General features: G+C 37.8%; 1 protein-coding gene across 1 annotated transcript in view; it reads left to right on the top strand.

The window, feature by feature from the left end:
• Nucleotides 1–22877, top strand: part of LOC127438065 (low-density lipoprotein receptor-related protein 1B-like) — a 308837-nt gene that overhangs the window by 57704 nt on the left and 228256 nt on the right. Inside the window, exons 6-14 of the mRNA XM_051693349.1 lie at nucleotides 17–179; nucleotides 1616–1838; nucleotides 6224–6410; nucleotides 7131–7274; nucleotides 10318–10554; nucleotides 11581–11761; nucleotides 15660–15879; nucleotides 16218–16407; nucleotides 20957–21085. Of these exons, the coding sequence (XP_051549309.1) occupies nucleotides 17–179; nucleotides 1616–1838; nucleotides 6224–6410; nucleotides 7131–7274; nucleotides 10318–10554; nucleotides 11581–11761; nucleotides 15660–15879; nucleotides 16218–16407; nucleotides 20957–21085 (1674 nt within the window). The remainder of the gene's footprint in view (nucleotides 1–16; nucleotides 180–1615; nucleotides 1839–6223; nucleotides 6411–7130; nucleotides 7275–10317; nucleotides 10555–11580; nucleotides 11762–15659; nucleotides 15880–16217; nucleotides 16408–20956; nucleotides 21086–22877) is intronic.

Raw genomic sequence — 22877 nt, 5'->3', positions numbered from 1 at the left:
TCTCCCCAAAATGTAGATGTGGAACATATGGCCATTGACTGGTTGACGGGAAACTTCTACTTTGTAGACAGAGTAAATGACAGGATATTCGTTTGTAGCGAACAAGGAGACACATGTGTCACAATTATTGATCTGGACATCCAGAACCCCAAAGGCCTTGCACTGGATCCCATAGTGGGGTAAGTTTTTTGCTGGATTTCCCCCCACAAAACATATTTACATTATTTGGACCATTACCACAATATATAATTACTTATACCATGATATAAGAGTTTGGCCATACCACATAGTCAGTAAAGTCTTATTGGGCAACTGGAAGAGGTTTATAGTGTAGAAAGTTAAATTGCAGTCAATAGATTGACCTTTGAAAACCCTCTCTAAACAAATCTTATGTAGTTTGTTGGCCTAAGATGTGCTGAAAGGTATAAAATACATCATGGATAAAAAAGCAAACAAGTCTTGGCGTAATTTTTTTTGTAGGAATGCAACCGTCCACATTTATATGGCATGAGAAACTCCAGCAATGACACTTTGGTCTCTTGGTAAACTGTCATTAGTATGCAGTCCAGAGTTCTGCGTGTTGTTGGGGGCAGTTTGGCTCTTTCAGATGACAGAAGACTATATGTGTGCCAGAATCAAGCTCTGGTTTAGAACCCGTAAAGCTACTTTCATGCTGAGATTAATTTGGACGAACTCAGCCTTATTCTGCTGTCAGTATGTGTTAGTATAAAGGGTAATATTATACTGCAGCCCATTTATTCAGCTATTGCACAAGGTGGTTTAGTTTAATTGCACTGTTGCTACTGCAAGCTTTTAGATCTGGCACAACACCACTTTGCAGAACAGTACAATAATGGCTCTGAGTGGCATTTAAGCATTCATGTGTCACAGTAGCCTTGACTTAAAGGGATAGTAAATTTACATTTTGTCTTCATTAACTCATTTTAGGATAAACTATCCCTTTAAAAGAGCCCACATACTGCTTAATTACAGTTTGAATTGGAAAAAATAAGCCCTGATATTTTTTGCTTCTTATATCGGCCTAATTTTTATTTATTTTTTAGATTAGATTAAACTTTATTATTATTGTGCACAGTACAAGTACAGAGCCAATAAAATGCAGTTAGCATCCAACCAGAAGTGCAAATAGTAATATATTATATTAAAAAAAATAAAATAAAATAAAATAAAAAAATGCAGGTATAGTGCAGTTGCGAATGAGGTAGAAACAGTATGTAGAATAATGCCGATGAACATTGTAGTGCAGAGACACAGTAAGTTATGAGGTATAAAGTGGTTCAGAAGTGAAATGTGCAAAAATGGAACATATATACACATGTATCTACAGTATATTACTATACATAGTAAGTAATCTGAGACTGTGCATACTGTGATGCAGTTTGTTTGTATGCTCTCAATGGTACAGCGGTAGAAGTTCATCAGGACTTGAGGGGACAGGCGGTCTTTCCTAAGTCTCCTTACTAATAAGACCAATGTTGATAATTAAAAATAATAATAATAATAATAATAATAATAATAATGGCTGATACCAATATGGTAACCAGTGTATTGTGTTTCCCTATTTAAAACTGTACTATTTGGTGTTTCATTGCAGAAAACTATTCTTCACAGACTATGGGACATTAGCCAAGGTGGAGCGCTGCAACATGGACGGCACCGACCGAATCAGGATAGTGGAATATAAAACCGAACAGCCTACTGCTATTACGTTAGACTTGGTCAAGAAACTTGTTTACTGGGCAGACACTTATCTGGATTTTATTGAAGTTGTGGATTACAATGGCAAGAATAGACACACAGTCATCCAAGGCAATTCAGTAAGAAAGCTTTATCTTGTTTTTTAAACAGCATTTTGGTATTAATGTTAAACCCTACATGTATTGAACCCAAGACCTCCATGCAAAAAAGACTAGCATAGCTGGTAAACAGCATATAGTGTACTTTAAATGCTGGGATTCTGGTTTGCTGGTGTCCCAACCATGTTTCTTAACAGTTTTGGGAAAGTTACTCAAAAATTTTGCTAGCTAACCAATCAGCTACTCTACAGACAAACTAGCTAAACTGAAAGCTACACTTTAGAGAAAGTAGCCACAGTAGTTACACTTCAAGCTACATGGCTAAAATAACTACAGCTAAAGCTACTATGTAGTAGCTTAAATGTAGCAAGCTGCTTTAGCCATGTACCTTGGAGTGTAACTTGCTGCTTTCTCTTAAGAGTAGCTTTAGGTTTAGCTTAGTTATTTTCTTTTTACAGCATATCTTATTAAAGCCATTTTCAAATACATGATAATGTTCTAATAAATGTCTCTTGTAATTGTTACTTATAGTGCATTCAGAAATTATTCAGACCCCATTTTCTCACATTTTGTTATGTTGCAGCCTTAATCTAAAATGCTTTAAATTATTATTTTTTTTTCACATCAATCTACACTCCATACTCCATAATGACAAAAAAACAGATTTTTGATAACTTTGAAAATATATTACAAATAAAAAAAAAAAACTGAAATATCACACTGACATACACTACCGGTCAAAAGTTTTGAAACACTTACTCATTCTTTATTATATATATATTTTTTTTTTCCTTCACATTTTAGAATAATAGTAAAGTCATTAAAACTATGGAATAACATAAATGGAACTATGGGAATTATGTTGTGACTAAACAAAATCCAAAATAAATCAAAACTGTGTTATATTTTAGCATCTTCAAAGTACTCACCCTTTGCCTAGAATTTTCAGAAATGTACTCTTGACATTTTCTCAACCAACTTCTTGAGGTATCACCCTGGGATACTTTTTAAACAGTATTGAAGGAGTTCTCATTTATATGCTGGGCACTTATTGGCTGCTTTTCTTTATTATTTGGTGCAAGTCATCAACTTCAAAAACTTTTTTTTTAATTAAATTTTAGATTTATAATGAAATAAATTAATAAGATGGCACAGATATATTTTTGTCTACAAAACAAATTTCAAACATTTAAGCATATGCCTTTAGATCAAAAGATTTTTAAAATCATGAGAAACATTTCGGTCAAGTGTTTCAAAACTTTTGACTGGTAGTGTAAGTATTCAGACCCTTTGCTATGACACTTGAAATTTAGCTCAGGTGCATCCCGTTTCTCTGGATCATCTTTGAGATGTTTCTACAATTTGATTGGAGTCCACCTGTGGCAAAATAATTTGATTGGACATGATTTGGAAAGCCACACACCTGTCAATATAAGGTCTCACAGCTGAAAATGCATATCAGAGCAAAAACCAAGCCATGAGGTCAAAGGAACTGCCTGCAGAACTCAGAGACAGGATTGTGTCGAGGCACAGATCTGGAGAAGGCTACAAACAAATTTCGGCTTAACTGAAGGTTCTCAATTCTCAAGGTATATTTCTTAAATGGAAGAAGTTTGGAACAACCAGGACTCTTACTAGAGCTGGCCACCCAGCCAAATTGAGCAACTGGGGGAGAAGGGCCTCGGTAAGAGAGGTGACCAAGAACCTGATGGTCACTCTGGTTAAGCTTCAGAGATCATGTGTGGAGATGGGAGAAACTTACAGAAGAACAACCATCACTGCAACACTCCACCGATCTGGACTTTATGGCAGAGTGGCCAGACGGAAGCCTTTCCTCAGTGCAAGACACATGAAAGCCCGCTTTGAATTTTCAAAAAAGCACATAAAATGACTCTCAGACTGTGAGAAACAAGATTCTCTGGTCTGATGAAACAAAGATTGAACTGTTTGGCCTCAATTCAGATCAGTGGAGTGTTGCTCAGGCTCAGTTTGGCCAGGCGACCGGCACTAGGAAGAGTCCTGGTTGTTCCAAACTTCTTCCATTTAAGAATTATGGAGGCCACTGTGCTCTTGGGAACAGTCTGGTTTTTGCTTTGTCATTATGGGGTATGGAGTGTAGATTGATGTGAATAATAATAATAATAATTTAAAGCATTATAGCATAGGGCTGCAACATAACAAAATGTGAAAAAAAATTAGATCTGAATACTTTCTGAATGCACTGTAATCAATAACATAGCTTTGTTACTGAAAAGTGTTTAGATTTTTTTTATTATATATATATATATATATATATATATATATATATGCTATCCCTTACAAAAAATCTAGAGTTATGGCAAACCAGCTGCAGACTTGCCCCAAATTTGCCACTCATTATTTTCGCATGCAAATGAGCTTGCCAGAAGTTTGCAGTTCTTTACCGGTAGTGGTGAACCTGCAGCAAACCTTTGGCAACAATGGACAATTTGCTGCAAGTTTGCCACTAAACTCATTTGCATGCGAAAATAATGAGTGGCAAATTTGCGGCAAGTTTGCAGAAAGGAATCTCCTTGCTACTGAGAAATGTAGATATATTTGACAAAAGCTTAGTCATTTGTAGCAATGCTACTACCCAATACTTCTTTTTAGCAAACTTAACCAGCCAGGTCAACCAGCTTCCCCAAAAAGACCATGCTGGTCCGCTAGCCATACTAGCACCAGACTTAACCAGTCTGGACTGTCATTCATGCTGGTCTAAGCTAGTCTTTTTAACAAGGATTACCATACAAAAAATTTGCAGCAAATTTGGCGCTTGTTATTTTCACATGCAAATGAGCTTTTGATTCGCTGCAAATGTTTGCCAGAAGTTTGCATCTCTTCGCCAGTAGTGGTGAACCTCCAGCAAAGCTTTGGCAACAATGTACAATTTGCCGCATGTTTGCCGCAAAGCTAAGGGTTATTGGTGTCCATTTATGTCACATGTGTCAGTATACTTGATGGTACCCATGTAGTGATTTACTGCAAGTATTTAGCTCTCTGCAGAGTGTTCTGTAGTGATTATATGTTTTCATTTGTTGGCTGGAATTCGTATGGTGCTCGAGTTGTTCTGACATCAAGCCATACATTCATATGCAATAGAGGTGACCTTGAATTTGCCAAGTAGGATGTGTTCTTGGATCAGCACATTGTGTTGGTCCTGGAACAATATTCTTATAAATTAGTAAAATTTTAGGGGTTGGAAAATGGGTAGGTTTAGTGTCTGACATAGGGCTGAGCAACATTCCTATCAACCTATCACATCCCCCTGATTTTAAGGGTAGTTATTATTTTGTCAATCTAGGAACTTCTTTCTTGTCTTACGATTTTTATGGCCCTTTATGATTGTTGCTTGCCAGATTGTACAGTATGATCCCACTGAGATCTCGGGTAAAAGCCATGGCACACTGTGCGCCATTATGTCAGACTGCATGATACACATCGCAGCCAATGCTTTGGTTCCAAATGTCTTGTTTCACAGCGTTGACTAGGTGTTACGTCATTTGGCCTTCGTAGGAGCAGTCGCACTGCATAACAGTGACGCAAAATGTTTCGATATTGCCAGAACTTCGTTGGAGGTCAGATTTCATCACAAAAGCAATTAATAGGCTGTCAGTGAACAAAGACTGCCAGTTTTGCCCATGACACTGTAAATCTTTTACGATCCCCGAAATTTGTCTCAGACGGCAAAATCGTAGCCAAAATTGTACAAAAATCTAAACATTCCTGTCACAACGAGGAGATCTGATACAACTGGAGATGTCCTACTTGGAAAAATCACGCAATAAAGACAAACTGCAGCCGTTTAAGTAAATGTGTTCCTTGGAAGCAGAGTTAGGCCTTATTTTATTTGACTTTTTTGTTCAAGGCCTATTGTCCCCTTTCAGAAATGTTAACCTGAATGAGCATAGAGTTCCTTTGACCTTGTAGAGTCCTGACTTTACACTCAAACTTTCTAGTGCTTATTTTATTGATTTGGTCATCCATTTCCTGCGAGGTTCAGCTCTAACATATTTCCAGGGACTCCATCGAAAGCTATATTGGAACTTGTCATGTGGCTGGCACTGAAAGATAACCCAAAATTAACTCCACTACCTCAAACTCATTTATTTTCAACATCACTCTTTCTCTTTTTGCAGAAATCAAAGCCTCCAAGGTACCCACATTCCTTGTACAGATGTGACATCAAAGATGCTTGCATATATCGAGTACTTGTGTTTGTCAGAGTGCTGTTTTTTCACCAAATTTTACTTCATTTCCATTGCTGAATGGATTAAAGCAGTGATTTAAGCAGATGTATTTGTGCCATGTTCAGAACTAAGCTGAAATGTATGAGGTGCCACATCTTCTCTACCCCCATCCTTTCCTTTGCTTGTTTCTTTCTCCAGGTGTCACACCTGTACGGATTAGCGCTTTTTGAAGATTACCTCTTTACGTTGTGCTTCGAACCCTCCAGAGAGAGCAAGGTGGACATATTTAGGATAAACCGTTTTAACAGCAATGAGGCAAACAACGTTACTACTTTGGAAAATGCCAGAGCCATTCGAGTTTATCACCGACTGGCTCAACCTACAGGTAAACTTGTTGGGATGGTAGTTAAAATTATAATTTATTAAATTATCTATTAGCATTGTTTCAATTCCCCCCCCATTTTTAAGATGTTTATCAGATGTTTGTACACAAATATGATTTTCCAAATGATACGTTATTTAACAGACTGTTTTGGCAACATGTGTGTGCTTAAGTTCAAAATTACATTAAAATGTACCCTATTTACTTAATTCCTGGTCTTATTGTGAATGATTAATCACATAACATAAAACCAAAGAAAAAACAAATCATCAAAATGTACCATTCCGTTGCCTCCAACCACCATACAGATGACTTTTTACGATCTAATCAGTTCCCGATGGATAAAGTCAAGTCCCGCCCTCCATTATTTTCTCATTGAATATCCTGTTTCGCTAAAAAATTTCACATTATGGAAATAAAATGAGTTAAATACAAGTTAAGCTCTATCGACAGCATCTGTGGCATAAAATCACAGAAAATAAGATCGACTTATGCAGCAGTTCCATTTCTTTACATGTGTTTTTTTTCTGTTTGATTTGACAAACTTAGGTATAATTATTCTGTCAGTAGATGCTGTCAATAAAGCTCTACTTATTTTCAACACATAATAGTCCTTTACTGAGAAAAATAACAAGTTTTTCAAAGTGTTGTTGAAGTACCATTTGCAGCATTGCATTCTTTGTCAATGCTAGGCCCTTGAAACTGACCTTTCTCTTTCTACAGTCAGGACTCACGCGTGCAGCTCTGACCATCAAGGGAGAAAAGGAGGCTGCTCGCATATCTGTCTCCTTAGCCACAACTACAAATCACGTGTGTGCCGATGTCGGACCGGCCACGTTCTTGCCAGTGACGGGAAGTCCTGCAAAAGTGAGAGCCGCCACCAGACACTCTTCCTCATCTCCCTGCTGAAATAAAAAAATAAAAATAATCAGATTAAACCTAAGATGGTTTGTTGGTCTTAGCTGGTCTTAGAGCCTGGTCAGGCTAGTCTGTTTTCTGGTTTTAGAAAGCATTTAGACACTTGTTAACTAGTCAGGCTGGAAGACCAGCTGGCTGACCAGCTAAACAGGCTGAGCAGCAGACCATCTTGGCCAGCCTGTGAGACTATCTAGACCAGCTTAAGACCAGCTTGTTTAGGCCAGGAAGCTAGCTAGAGCAACTGAAGACCAGCTTGGCCAGGTTTGGAGACTAGCTAGGCCAGTTTAAGAACAGCTTGGACAGCCAGGAAGACCACTGAGGCCAGTTTAAGAACAGCTTGGACAGCCAGGAAGACTAGTGAGGCCAGTTTAAGACCAGGTTGACCTGCTAGACCAGCTTAAGACCAAAACTGACAGCTTGAGAGACCAGCAAGGCCAGCTTCAGACAAGCTTAGCTCGGCTGGGAGACCTGCTGAAGATCAGTTTGGACTGCCTGGGAGACCACCTAGAGCCACTGAAGACCAGTTTGGACAAGTTTTGAGACCAGTTTAAGACCAACTTAGACAGTCTGGTAGACAAGCTAGACCAGCTTAAGACCAATTTGGGCAGCCTGGGAGACCAACTAGAACCACTGAAGACCAGCTTGGCCAGATTTGGAGACATGCTAAACCAGTTTAATATCAGCTTAGACAGCCTGTGAGATCAGCTAGGCCAGCTTAAGGCCAACTTTGCCCAGCCGGGAGACCTACTGAACATCAGCTTGGTCAGTCTGGGAAAACAGCTAGACCAGCTAAGACCAGCTAAGACCAGCAAACCAGTTTAGTCTGTTTTTTTCCCCCCTCTCTGTGTCCCTCATTTTTTCTTCTCTCCCAGGTGTCTGATTAGCTCTGGGAGTCGGGTCTCTCATGTAAATAGGTTTAGGGTATTCCCCAAAGGATAGGGTGGTGCTATCTAAAGCCATATATCAGATGGATGGGCCTCGAAGGTCTGCCCAAATGGAAATGTTTATCCTGATTTATGGAGTCACGAGACGGTGAAGAATGGACACGTTTTTGTGATTTAATAGTGTGCTTTCGCACGTTAGGGAGGAATACACAGGAAATTGAAATGTTTTCTCTCTTGGCATTGGGATCATTGACTATCAGAGAATTTGTCTGGTTGTGTGTAGGCCTACATCAAAAGATTAGTAAAAAAACAAATTGATCACCCAAAAATGAAAATTCTGTCATTTCTCACCCTTGTATTGTTCCAAACCAATATGACTTTCCATGGAATACAAAAGCAGAAATTTTCAAGTCCAAGCTGCTGTTTTTTTGTGTCTTGAAATATGAAAAGCATATTGCGACCTGAGGCTGACAGGCTTCAAAAATGACTGTAAGCATCAAAAAAGTGCCTTAAAAGTAGTCCATATGACTCAAGCACTATATTCCAAGGCTTCTGAATGAAGAATAACTTGTTATTAATGATTGTTGTGTTGTTAAACAGAGTTTGGTGCCAAACAGAATGCAGGTGTCTCGAGACGCATTTTTAAAAGTCAACATTCTTCCTAATCTGATACAGCATTTAAAAAACGGGGAGCTCCTGTACGAGATCCTGAAAAAACAGCGAGACATGGTGCAACAGTAAAAGATGTCCATTTAGCACATGTTTACATAGAAGAACAATTAAAAAACAGTGCAGACGGTCACAAAAATGTGCTCGGTATGAACAGACCGTTAAGCTGTTTATGGTTATATTATTTTTTTTTATTTTTTTTTTTGTATCTTTTTGTTTTGAAACTTTTGCATTGTGAAGCTGTTTTTACACTGATCTTAGACTTATAATTTATTTTGTGATTTGTGAATTTTTTTATTTTTTTATTTTTTGCAAAAATAACTACATATGACTAAGTTCAGACATGAAACTCTGAATGGCACAAGCTGAAAGGTTCTTTGGACTTGTTATCTTTTAGCCTGTCAGCTCGCTCACTTGTGTCAGCTGATAGGTCCTTTGATGTGTAATCGAGTAGCCAATCAGCTTGCATACTCTCTTTGACTAACATTTTGCTCAGTTTACAAATAATCCGGTTTCACTGCAGCACACTGCGAGTTTTCTCTGAAACCCTCCACCTCCCAAGCTCCACAAGTCTTGGGGATTGTATTTATGTCCAATTGTGCAGCATCATGTCATACATGCTTGATGGAGCATGTCTTGTGTTTTTCTAATTGTGCAGCAGCAGCTGCATGTCCACATGCTTAACTCAGTATGTCTGTGTATGTTCTAGCAGTAGCAAGTCTCCATAATTGCTCTCCAGCAGCAGTGTAGCAGATCTAGTCCACCAAGGCCAATATCCTATCAATATGTCATACCCACATTAACATGCCAAATCTTTCAGAGAGTTGTCATGACTGAAATACTGTTACTGCAATATAAAAGTACTCATACTGCCAACTCCAGATTTGTGTGTCCCATTACGCATTTCAAAAAGATCACACATGCTTGCACCCTTGGAACCTTGTATAATTGTTATGGTTGGGTTCCTTTCTCTCTCTCTCTCTCTCTCGCTCTCTCTCTCTATCTCTGTTTTCCTCTCTGTGGATCTTGAGCCTCAAACTAATGAATTTCAGAAACATTTGTGCTTTGAATGTACATGTCCCTCTTTTTACTGCAACCGCTCAGCACCCTGTTTGTCCCCAGTTTGTATTACACAAGCTCACACTTTCGTGCACACACCTACAGACACAATTACAAACACAGTGCAACTGTTATGCACCAAAAGATGATTGATTCGATATGACCAAATCAGTGAAACTAATTCTGGTTTTAATTAAGCTAATGTAATTAGTTCGAGCCTCTCGCTTTGGATACATTTTGTCAAAGCCTTTAATTTGCAGTGCTGAAATGAAAACGGGGGGCTAATTATGTCAATTAATTAAGTGCTGACAATATTGTGGTGGAAGGCTGATTGCATTCCGCCAGTGTGTTTGTTTACTCGCAGAATTGTGTCTTCGCAGAGCCTAAGAACGAGCTGTTCCTGTTTTATGGAAAAGGACGACCCGGGGTTATCCGAGGGTTGGATATGAATATCATGTCTGGTGATGAACATCTGATTCAAATCGAAGGGTTGGTGAGTCCCCGCGCGCTGGACTTCCACGCCGAGAGCAGCTTCATCTACTTTGCCGACACCACCAGCTTCCTAATCGGACGGCAGAAAATTGACGGAACCAGTCGAGAAATTATCCTTAAAGATGGTACGCTATTATGTTGCTTTTTCTTGCTGTGTTGGGAAGAAACTATACTATGAGAAGCAATGTTACTAACTTACAGGTTATTAACTGCAATTTTCAGTAGTGAAAAAACAAAACGGTGTGGTTTTTTTAAGTAATGAGCTACTTTTTTCAAACGAGTTATCTGTGTAGCACGACAAAATGACACATCGCTTTTTTTCACATTTACATCTGAGTAAGTTTAGGCAATAATCAAACACACTCTACTTTAATATCCTCTCACTCATACAGTATGTAGCATTGGTAAGTCAAATTAATTTCTATAAATCAGTTCTTTTGACTGATTCAGTTCAATGAATCAATTTAAAAATAAGATTAATCTGTTTAGTTCAACTTTGAAAATCCTTACAAGGCATTTATGTCTTTATTTTTGCAGCAAAATATCAACATAAGCTTCTCATAATTAGGTTTTTGTCCCAGTTATATAATTTAGAAAGTTTTCTAGTTCTATTTGTTGTAGCCACGTTAATAGCTTCAATGTAGTTAACTTTATTAAAAAAAAAATAATTAAGTTTTATTTTTTTGTAGCGTGTACTGTAGTGCAGCTTACTACTTTTTCAACGTAGTAGCTTGACTGTAGTTTAACTACTTTAAATTATGAGTAGCTTCTAGCTTGGGAAGCTATAATTTCAAAGTAGCTTCCCCAACACTACTTTTATGTAAACATATTGAGCCTTACCACAGTTTTATTGTGGATAAAGCTCTTAAATATTCTCTTACAAACTCATTTTTGCTCGGTAATGAATCATCTGTCCAGCCATATGGTATTTTACGGTGGAATTAGGCCACCTGTACGCCAGCACTTTTTTTGCCGTTGTTTTCCAAATGGGAAGTTATTTATCATACATTTTGACGCTCGCCGTTCGATATCGCATAATTTCAGAGGGAAGAATTAGAGGAGGACTGTGATTAATTGAGCTGTCTTTAATGTTATCAGGCACAGAGAACAACATTTTCTCAGTTTCTCAAAATCTCTTACTCATTCTCTAGAACTGGATAATGTGGAGGGGATTTCAGTGGACTGGATTGGTAATAACCTGTTCTGGACAAATGACGGTTATAGAAAGACCATCAGCGTGGCCGGGCTGGACCAGCCCTCGCAGACGAGGAAGACACTTTTGGAAGGGAATATGTCTCATCCTAGGGCCATTGTTGTGGATCCTCTGAACGGGTAAACCCATGATACCATTCTTGCTTACAGCAGCATTTCAAGGCTTCTGCAGGGATTTCAGAGTGCTAATGCCTTGGTCCATATCCAGCCATTTAGAGCATACCGGAGGAGGGAATATTTGCTCTTTGAGCTTAGAAATTTCATCAAGACATTTTAACAGAGCACAGCACTGGGCATTCTCTATTTCCCCTTACAAAAGCATTGTGGTGATACCATAGTATTATGATGGTTTCAGATGGTGATACCACAGTATATTTACATGGTAGTCCAAGATACTTCAAGAAATACCATGGTATTATTTTTATTTTGTATTTATATTTATTCATATTTAAATTACACTCAAAGATAGATTGAATAATACCATGGTATTACCATGGACCATGTCTAAAAAAGCATGGTATTACTATGGTACTTTTGTATATGATATTAAATGATTATTTTCCCTGGTATTTACATGTTACATCAAGGTACTTCAAAGAATACGTGTGTCCAAATACAAGACTTTAACATGGTATAAATAAAAAATAAAATAAAAATAAAATATGGTATTAGTATGGTACCACATCCAAAAAAGCATAATAATACCAAGGTACTTTAATATATGGTCCTGAATGATTACCATATTCATATGCATGGTATTTACATGTTATGTCAAGGTACTTCAAAAAATACCATAGTATTACCAAAGTTTATGTCAAAAATCATCGTATTACCATAGTACATGGCCAAACAGGGTATTACTATGGTACCATGTCCAAAAAAGCATGAAAAATACCATGGTACTCATGGTATATGTTTCTGAAGAATAACCATATTCATATGACATGGTATATTCATGGTACATGAAGGTACTTCAAAGAATACCACGGTATTGGCATGGTACATGTCAAAAATTATGGTATTACTATGGTACCATGTCCAAAAAAGCATGGCAATACCATGGTACTCAGATATGTTTCTGAATGATTACCATATTTATTTGCCATGGTATTTATATGGTACATTGATGAATACCATGGTATTTTCATGGTACTTGTCAAAAAAAAACAAAAAAACATGACTTTAGCATGGTACAGTTCATGTCCCCCCCCCAAAAAAAAAAAAAAATGATAATACCATAGTACTTTGATATGTGGTACTAAATAATGAACATAATTATATGCCATGATGTTTACATGCTATTTCATCATACTTCAAAGAATACCATAAATTACCATGATACATGTCAAAAATCATGGTATTACTATGGTACCATGTCCAAAAAAAAAAAAAAGAAAAAGAAAAAAAACCTTTGTAATACCATGGTCCTTTTTATTAAAGTGATGCAGGGCTACCTAACTTACATTTATTTAGTATTTTTTTATTTTTTTATTTTTAAAACTTTATTTAAAGCTAAAATATGTAATTTCTGCAACACTAGCACCACCGAACAGAATTGCAGAAAGAATTTTTTTTTTTCAAAATAGCTTTCCGAATATGCCCCTCATTTGGTGTTGTCCAAACCATCAGATAGTCCTGCCCCCAACTCACCCCACTGGTTGAGTAACACTGGGGCGGGTCCAAGCATGTCGCTCAAATCAAACAGGAATTTTATAGCACCACAGACACAGTGTTTACAGTTTTTGAGAAAATTAACCTCTTCATGGCTTACTTATAGTAGTTGTCTCTGCATATTAAGCTGGGATATAAGAAAGTATTTTAACACTGAAAAAGGTACATACTGTGCGTACTTCAGCTTTAACCAGGCAGCTCACTTATTAAGATTCTTATTTACAATGGCCTGATGATAATATTGTTTGTTTAAATCTGAGAGAGGAGGTGACAGAAAGAAATAGAGAGAGAGAGAGATAGACAGAGTCTTTAGTGTCAAAGGAGCTAAAGTGAACATCCTCATTCGATGTCAATGCTCAGATGGAAAGGCTTAAAGGAAATGTGGAGACTCCACCACAGTAAATCGCTGCCATGGCAGAACAGTGAAGCCTGACATAAGAGGTTTAAAAGTTTAAAGGCAGGTTCCTGTTTCTGCTTATATTTTAGTGACTTATTTCCCTGCTATCCACATAATGAATTTTTGGATGGAGTTGTTGGTCTTTTAGAAGCTTTTGGCATCTTGGAATTTTAGATAATTTAGTTAAAATAAGACATGGAATTTTCTGAATAATTACCAGTAATCAGCTTTAAAAGAATAGTTCACCTAAAATGAGAATTCTGTGTCATTTACTTATCCTGATGGCATTCCAGAGCCTTATAGTTTTCTTTCTTATGCAGAACACAAAATTAAAAAAAGGCTTGTTGTCCCCCTTGTGCGTCTCGCCGCTAAAATACGTGACAATAGGCATACGATAAAGGAAGTCCAAATTTCTGCCAAAATAAGAGACGTCCCAGCTAATCTGAGACTGATGGCAACCTTCTTGCTTAAACCCACGAGCCACTGTTAACGAGTTCATCTCATAACACATGCTCCGCTCATGAACGCGCAACTGATGTCAAGATTTTAATTGAAAAATTACTTGTATTTCAGGGTTTTTCTCACCAAAACATATGCCTTCAAAAGACTTGAAATATGACGCACCTGCCTACTTAACCCTAACCCTCCTGCCACCTAACCCTAAGCATGACCTATGTCTACGATACTTTTGGATCTTTCTTAAGCTTTAAAGTGAGTCACTTTCAACTGCCATTGTATTGAGAAGACTGACTGAATTAAGAAGAAATAAAAAATAAAAAAATCCATTCCGCATAAGAGAGAAAGTCACAGAGGTTTAGAATGACATGATTAGGGTGAGTAAATTATGATTTTCATTCAACCTATTCCTTTTATCTGTAATTAATTTGTGATTTTGTTAGCAGCAATTGGTTTAAAATATCAAGAGTCAATCACTGTTTAAGCTTTGCCCGTCGGTATGATGAATATTCAATACCTATCCCAGCATAATCTCTCCCCGTTATAAATCCCATTTTCCTATCTATATACCTCTAAAAACTCTCCTTTACCGTGTCTGTCATTCCGTTTCCCATGTACGCATGTCATTTCCTGTCTGTGCTAACGTGATAAGATGGAGGATTAGCAGTTATGACTCTTGATCCTGATCGCATTTGCTCTCCATCTCCATCGCTCGCCTGATTCGCCCGTTCACAGCAGGGCTGTCACTCAGAGCCCCGCCTCATGAATTATTCAGCAGGTCACTGAAAATGATATGGGGGGAGTCCTTTCTCTCTGTCATGTTATGTTAGGCTGTGTTCAGATGTGCAAGGCCGTGTCACTGTGGCAAAATATGAGAGGTTTGAACCTAGAAAAAACAGACCTTGTAAAAAACTTTTGTAAAGTTTTGCCTCCCAAAAAATGTAGACTTATTCAAAACATCCAATTGCACAGAGACCCTTTTTTTCAGTATGTTAAGTGGAAACGTTTTTCCCAGTTCTTTTGAAGGATCCTTTTGAAGGTCACCTTTCTTTTGAGCAAATAACAAGGACTTTTCCCAGAGTGCTGCTCTAAAAAGTAGAATTCAAGTACAGTTCTGGTGTGGCTTGAATGGACATTTCCTAAAGCTCAGAAAATGGGCAGGTTGCCTGCAGAGAAGCCCCGTACAATGATTACTAGCATGTATTGTGTCTTAGGTGCTGGTTCCCACTATGGGATTCATTCATAGTCATTTAGTGGACACTCTTTTTTCAGTAAAATTTATTGTGTACGTTTTTGTCTTAAACATAAAAAAACATACTAAAGTAATGATGAAGTTATTCGCGATAGGATTTGCTCAAGTCCCCCAAATTCCTGGAGAACTGTTAATATTTGTAATAGATATTCTCCAGCATGGGAACTCATGCTGGCCTAAGCTAGTCTTCTTCAGAAGTTTGTAATAACTTTAAATTTTACATTTCACACTTGGCTCCTCAGATGGATGTATTGGACAGACTGGGAGGAGGATGAGTTAATTGACAGTAGAGGAAGGATAGAGAAAGCCTGGATGGATGGATCTCATCGTCAGATCTTCGTCACATCCAACATGCTTTGGCCCAATGGCCTCACCCTGGACCACTCCTCTAATGCTATGTACTGGTGTGATGCCTATTACGACCACATCGAGAAGATCTACCTCAATGGAAGCCATAGAACGGTTAGTAAATGAGTGAGTGATATCTTTAATTTTCAAACCCTTTCCTTCTTAAAAAAACAAAAAAACAAAACAAAAACAAAACAGCATAGCTGCTCACCAGCATATGTTGGGTTTTGAATGAATGTCTTCAATAGTTGGTGTACTGGTGTTACATCATGTCAAGTCTTCCTTGGCATTACCAGAAAACTGGTTGATCGGTTTTGTTGGTGAACAACATGGCTCTGCTGGTCCACCAGCACTAACCGGCATAAATCAACCAAGACCAGCACAGGAATTTTCAACAATATTCCTTTCCTTTATCTGTTTATCTTCCTCTTTCTCAAAAACTTCTCACACAGGTGGTGTACAGCGGAAAAGAGTTAAATCACCCATTTGGGATTGCCCATTACCAGAACTGCATATTCTGGACAGATTACATGAATGCCTCGATATTCCGCCTGGATTTGTCATCCAATGATGTGGCACTAATGCGGGCGGAACGACCACCTCTCTTCGGAATTCAGGTGTATGATCCACAGAGCCAAAAAGGTAAATATTAAATTTGAAGACTGCTGTAGATAAAAACTAATATAAAAAATAAAAACGTCTTTACCAAGGTCACAATGGCAATTTAGATCATCATCAAGTAGGCAATAGAGAGCAACAGCACCCTCCCACTTTTTCAGCTGCATTGTTTTTTCTTTTTTTTTTCATTTAGGGATTTCATTAAATCATTCATACAAGAGTTCTAAGCCATGAACCAAACCAACTAGCTCAGAGGCATATCACAACATTACAAACTTTGTTTTGAAGCAAAAAAGTATTTGAAAATTTGATAAAAAGACAAAGGTACAAGACTGTGTACTTAACGTCTTTAAAGAGAAAATAAAATACAATCTCATGAATGACATTATCGAATTAAACACAATAGAAAAATATTCAACTTTTGATTTAAAGTTGTTAATTATAAGTACAGAAACAATATATTTCAAGTTTATTACAAAATATTCAGATAAATACAAATACATAAGTAGTTTGAAAGTGTTAGGAGACCGACTCGAATGCCTTATTTGGTGTGTCATAAGAGTCTGCGGTAACTGCAGAACTCTTTTGGTGCACTTTTTTTGTTTATCTAATTAGTGGATCTTTTCTCTTCAAGATTATGAGTAGTGTAGTTTTTCATCAGGAATTCCGCTATTAAACACGTTAAAAAAGTACGTTGAAATAACATTGACTGATGGCTTAAAAAGATGCATAAATCATCGATTAACAAACTCAGACCTCACAGTAGTTCTATTTTTCAAAGTTTTTAAGTAATCATTTTACTTCCGGAACCCGACTATTGCGCTGTATTGAAATTCTGAACAAATAGACTTACTACTATTTCTAAGCACTTAATCAGCTGGCCTTGTATCTTTAAGGAAGTTTATTACATGTATTTGTCTCATTAATAAGCTTTTGAGAGCTAACCATTTGTAAATGGGACTCCAAAAGAGTATCAAGACTAGACTGTTCAGTGATTGTAATTCATTTTCTGATCTTCTACATAAGCAGTCTGTAAGCCATTGGATGTGTCATCCAATTAAGTTTTGCTAATCTGGGCAGAAAGAGTCCCTCTCTTCAGAGGCCAGAAAGGTAAAACTTCAATTTCTCATCAACTCTAAGATTTAAACCTACTACATTCTGAGCCTTCTGAGTGTAGGCGCAAATCTTTATATACCACTAGCCCATAGCTATGCTTGATCAGACCTTATTTGTTGGCACGTACTTGGTGTAAAATATATGGAAATGAAATATTTCACCCTGCATGCATTAAACTTTTAAACAGCTGAACATTCTAGAAAGTAATGCGACACCGGTATGTCCCTGGATTTGAATAAATGCTTTGCAGTGGATTTTGCCAGTCGGATACTTAATGGCAATTTTAACCTTAAGTTCTCTTTCGGTCGACTCATTTGACATCTCACTATGGGACACGCCTCTTGCATTGTCATCTACGAAGCCCTATGCAATCACGCCTAACAAGCTGCTGGCCAGTGCACCAGGGAAGCTCCGACCCTTCCCTATATAATCTGTAGCACTGGCCCCAAATGGCATCCTACATCTCTTCACTCATGGCATCCACTGCGATCCCTTTTTCAATTTGGTTGGATTCAACTATCTATGGACTGAGTTACCACTCAGTTAAGGACATCGAGCCAAAGTGAACCAATTCATACTGAGAAATTAAACATAAAAAAAAAAAAAAAAACATAATTATTGTCTGTTCGACTTAGCAGCTGAACATGGCTTCCCCTAGGCCTGGCAAGACCAAGCTGCCATCTCGCCATTGCCCAGGAGCATGCAGATTTTCTATTTCATCTAGAGATCCGCACGGTATGTGCCCAGCTTGCCTAGGCGTTGAGCATGCCAGGGCAGCATTATTGACGCCGATCTCTTGTAGAGATTTCAGTAGACTCTCTCCAGGAATCCTGCGCAGGAAAGCGCGGTTTGTCCAGGAGGTCTGTCGAGATCCTTTACAGGGAGATGACATGCCTACACCGCGGGAACCTCACCTCCGAGGCGGAGTTCGGCTGACCAGCTCACTCCTTCGGATGATTTGGAGATCAAACAGTTCCCAGGAGTCCCACCGGATGAGGATTTGGTTTCCATCACTGCTTCAGGAGGGCTTTCGGACAATGACGATGATGTCGACATCGAGGAGCCATTTTTGTGTCCCAAACAGTGCCACCTGGAAACCCTACCAGGTTGGACAAACAGCCATCAGTAGCGGGGAATGCAACCTTGCACAAGGCTTGCCAACGGGCGGTGGCTAGACTGGGCGTCAGGTGGCCGGCGGCTTGTGGTTGAATCTGTCCACAATGGTGGAGAAAGATAAAGGACACTTTCTTGACCAGTCAATGGAACCAAAAGGCTTGTTTGGTCTGGCAGTGGTGGCGATGCAATGGCGTTTTGAGGTGAAGAAGAAAGACCAAGAGGCTTTTAGATCTTTTGTACCCCGCAGAGCTCCAGTGCTGATGCAGCCTCGGGTAAAGCACCGACCCGCTTTTTCCCAAGGGGCACAGGGAAGAGGACAGACATCATGGCAAGGACCGAGAAGGATGAACCCACCTTCTTGGGACACGATTCCTCAACAGGACGAAGACAGATCTTCTTGGCGGAGAAAAACTTTTGCTCCAGCGGCAGCTCTGACTTAGTACATTCCAAAGTTTGTTATCTCAGTTTGCCTCCGCAAATTCCCCGGAGAGCAATACTACAAAAAAATAAATACAAATTATGTATCAATTCCCGCACAAACCCCGGGATTTGGTCAATGAGAAGTATAAAGCAGGATCACACACTCACATCCCCTGTGTTGATCATTCAGTGCACAGAGCGCTGTCACACACACTTATCCCCTGTGTTGATCAGTCAAACGCATAGAGCGCTGTCACACACACTTATCGCCTGTGTGCATCTGCCCCAGTTTAGACCTCAGATTTCTAAACAGCTATCTGAGAAAATACAAGTTCAGAATGTTGACACACAAATCCCTGCCTCATTCTGTACTGAGGGGAGATTAGTTCACTTCACAGGGTTTTATAATGAACCCAAAGAAGAGTTTTTTTTTTATTTTTTAACCCAAACACAATCAATTATGTTTCTAACTATTGTATGCATGCCCATGGCGCCTAACCCAGCACAGAGACCTCCTCTCTCTAGCGGGTGGGACAATATTCCATTCAGATCCACTGAAACGGAACCTCTGGGTTTAGCCCGTGGGAGGTCTAATCTAAGTGCTCTCGGCTTGCTCAAAATGTGATTTTCACTATTTAAAGCACCAGAGCGAGCTCCACCAGGTCTCTGTAGGAGATGGAGTAGAAAAGATTTCAAAAATGGTGTCAGGGAAAACAGATATTCCCTTTTCTTCCCGCAGTTCCAGATATTCTCACATCCTGTCATAAGTATGTTCATGAAAGGCATATGTTGCCTAAAACCAGTCATTAAACCCATGTTACCATAATGAGATTTATCACTAGTTCTGGAAGATTTGGGGGAAGCTCCATTGTGAACCTTTGGAGAAAGTCGATAAAAAGATTGTCTCTTAAGACAACATTGTTACTGGCCTTGGCCACTCTGAGGCGTGTCAGCAAACTGCATGCACTCTCGGTTAACCCTGAATGTCTCAGGTTCACGCAAAATTTCTCCAGGGTCAGGTTACGCCCTAACCTGGCAGTTGTGCCCAAGGTGATAAAACCTGGTTATTTCATGCAAAGAGATGGAAATCCTAGCTTTTTACCCTCCTCCTTTTGCTTCGCTAGAGGAGGAGAAGATGCATGTTACATTGAAAAACGATTAACAAAATTATGCAATTTTAAATGCTTCCTGTGTGAACGACTTTATGGTGGTTAGCTGGACTGGTCTGTTTTGATGGTTTTAGAGGCGTTTTCAACACCTTTCAGCTGGTCAGCCTGGGAGACCAGCTAGATCATTTTAAACCAGCCAAGAAAAGCAAACCATGCTGGTTTAAGCTGATATTTTCAGCAGGGATGCCTATTGGAAAAGCAATCACTGTAATAATCTGTATTTATCATTTTATGATCTTTGTTTAGAAATAGAGTTAAGGGTTGTAGTTTTCTCATTATGGTATGTTAGTTTGCAATAATTCTTTTTCTATAGATGACTGGTCAATGTGGAGAGTGAATGGGTATCATTTGCTCAAAACTGTTCTTCTGTGTAATGGTCACTGGCTTCTCATATTCACATAAAATGTTTATTGTTCCCACAAGGAAATTATAAAGTGCTTTTGGATTTCTCTTTTTGTGTAAATGCTTTTTTCCCCCCATAAAATAAATCTTTAATGTTTATTCTTCATTTGTACGCCATAACTTTTTTTTTTCTCCCAAAAATCTAATGCTTTCTGTGAATTTCCAAGTTTACATGAAATAACATCCTAGATTTTCAATGTGGTCGCTGTGCATATGAAAAATTTATTTTCTTTAGCTGTGCAAATGACCATATAATGGTCTTTAAACCTCGTTAAATATCATATTATCTATCTTCTGTCTTTTCTTGCTCTCTCCCCATTTTCTCCCTCTTCCTTCTTGTTCTCCCTTAGGTAATAACCAATGTTCTGCTAATCATGGCGGCTGCAGCCCCTCGGCTCTCTGTCTGGCCACACCTTCAGGCCGTGTTTGCACCTGCGCAGACGGCCAACATCTAGAGAAAGATAACATCACCTGTTCATGTAAGTCCCTTTTGTTAAAGTATGAAATAAAACAGGGCAGAGCTGATTTAATTCATAATCAACTGACATGAGAATTACAAAGAGGAAATAGTATTGCTCAGATATGGTTCCTTCATATCATAGGAGACTTAATAGCATTATCAGTCTTTGCTTTGACTGATATTGTCATAAGGCAACAATTTTTTTTTTTCTTCTTTTTCTAAAAGTACTTTGGAAGAAGCTTTTGTTTACTATAGTGTCATTAGACTTTTTTTTTTCTTTTTTTTTTGAGTACATTTGAATTAATAATATTTCAATTAATAAAATAAAAAAAATTCTTAGTTTTTTTGTTTTAGAATTAACATTTTTAGATTTCTTTTTTTTTTTTTTTTTTTTTTAAGTACATTTTAATTAATAATATTTCAATTAATACAATTGTTTAAGAGATATAACCATTAGAAAAAATAAAATACATCTTTTACGTTCACGGGCCAATTTTGACCCAGCATCAATTGTGGCTTTACACATGATATTATGTAGATTTTTTGGTACATCTATGAATTAGATTTTTTTCTTATAAACACTTCACTCACATTCCTGTTCAAAATAGACATGACAGTCCTAACAAACATAACAAATAAACTAAATCAAAGGTACTGCGGCCTAAAGGGGGTGTGACAAGATTTTTTTCATGCAGACATTAGTCTAAATAGGGCTTGAAAGAGGAAATTGTCCACATTTTACTCTGCAGCCATCTGATGCCGTACCAGCTTGCATCATACTCACGCAATAACGTTCGGCAATTCATGAGAGTAAATAGAATAGATTGTGCTTAAAAACATAGTAAAGAAGTATTAATGTTGTATACTTGAGTTGAAAAGATTTTTGATGTGTTTAATTGAAAATAATATGTTGGTTTCATAGATTCTGACCACCAAGTTGTGTTGAGCAGTTATGAGTAACTGGAAATTCATTCAAATTACTAGTAATTCTCACATTAGATGTTAATATAAATTGCATTTTATGTTATATTTAGATAAAATTTTACATAAATGTTGAATAAAAAAAGATGTCTTCACATGTATCACACTGGTTTTGCAGTAGTTATTGAATATTTTGAAATGTCAAATCATTTCTACATTGTATTATAAAAAAAAAAAAAAAAAAGCTAATAAATAAAAATAGAAAGTGATGAGACTATTGTTGGTGTACAGTAAGAGTATAGAACTATAAAATTAAAATCGATAGCGTAGCTCAGATAATTTGGTCTTGGAAGAATTTGATGAGAAATGTTTGAATTCCCTTACCAAAATCTAGAGTTATTTTCACATGCAAATGAGCTTTGTGGCAGACATGCAGCAAATTGTCCATTGTTGCCAAAGGTTTGCTGCAGATTCACCACTACTGGTAAAGAGCTGAAAACTTCTGGCTAACATTTGCAGCGAATCACAAGCTCATTTGCATGTAAAAATAACGAGTGGGAACTTTTGTGGCAAGTTTGCGGCTAGTTTGCCAGAACTAGATTTTTTGTTAGGGTTCATATTGAAATGACTTGTAATTGTAGACTTTGTTGTCCTCGCAAATCTGAGTGCAGTTTGAGATATTGTTGAAATCCCTTTTGAAACTCTATAGAGGACACAAATGAGATTTTTAGGGTATATTTCTAAGGATAAAAATCCGAGAAGAGACTAAAACTAGTTTTTAGTGTGTAATACCATGCACAAAATCCCATGACAGATTTTTTTTATTATTATTTTTTTTTTTTTTTTTTCGCATTCAGGTTTTGTAACATCAGATTGGTTGGCATGTTTTT

Source organism: Myxocyprinus asiaticus, chromosome 49 (assembly GCF_019703515.2).
Source record: "Myxocyprinus asiaticus isolate MX2 ecotype Aquarium Trade chromosome 49, UBuf_Myxa_2, whole genome shotgun sequence".
NCBI lineage: Eukaryota > Metazoa > Chordata > Actinopteri > Cypriniformes > Catostomidae > Myxocyprinus > Myxocyprinus asiaticus.
The sequence above is the reverse complement of the archived record's forward strand: the minus strand, read 5'-3'. Positions and strand labels throughout refer to the sequence as shown.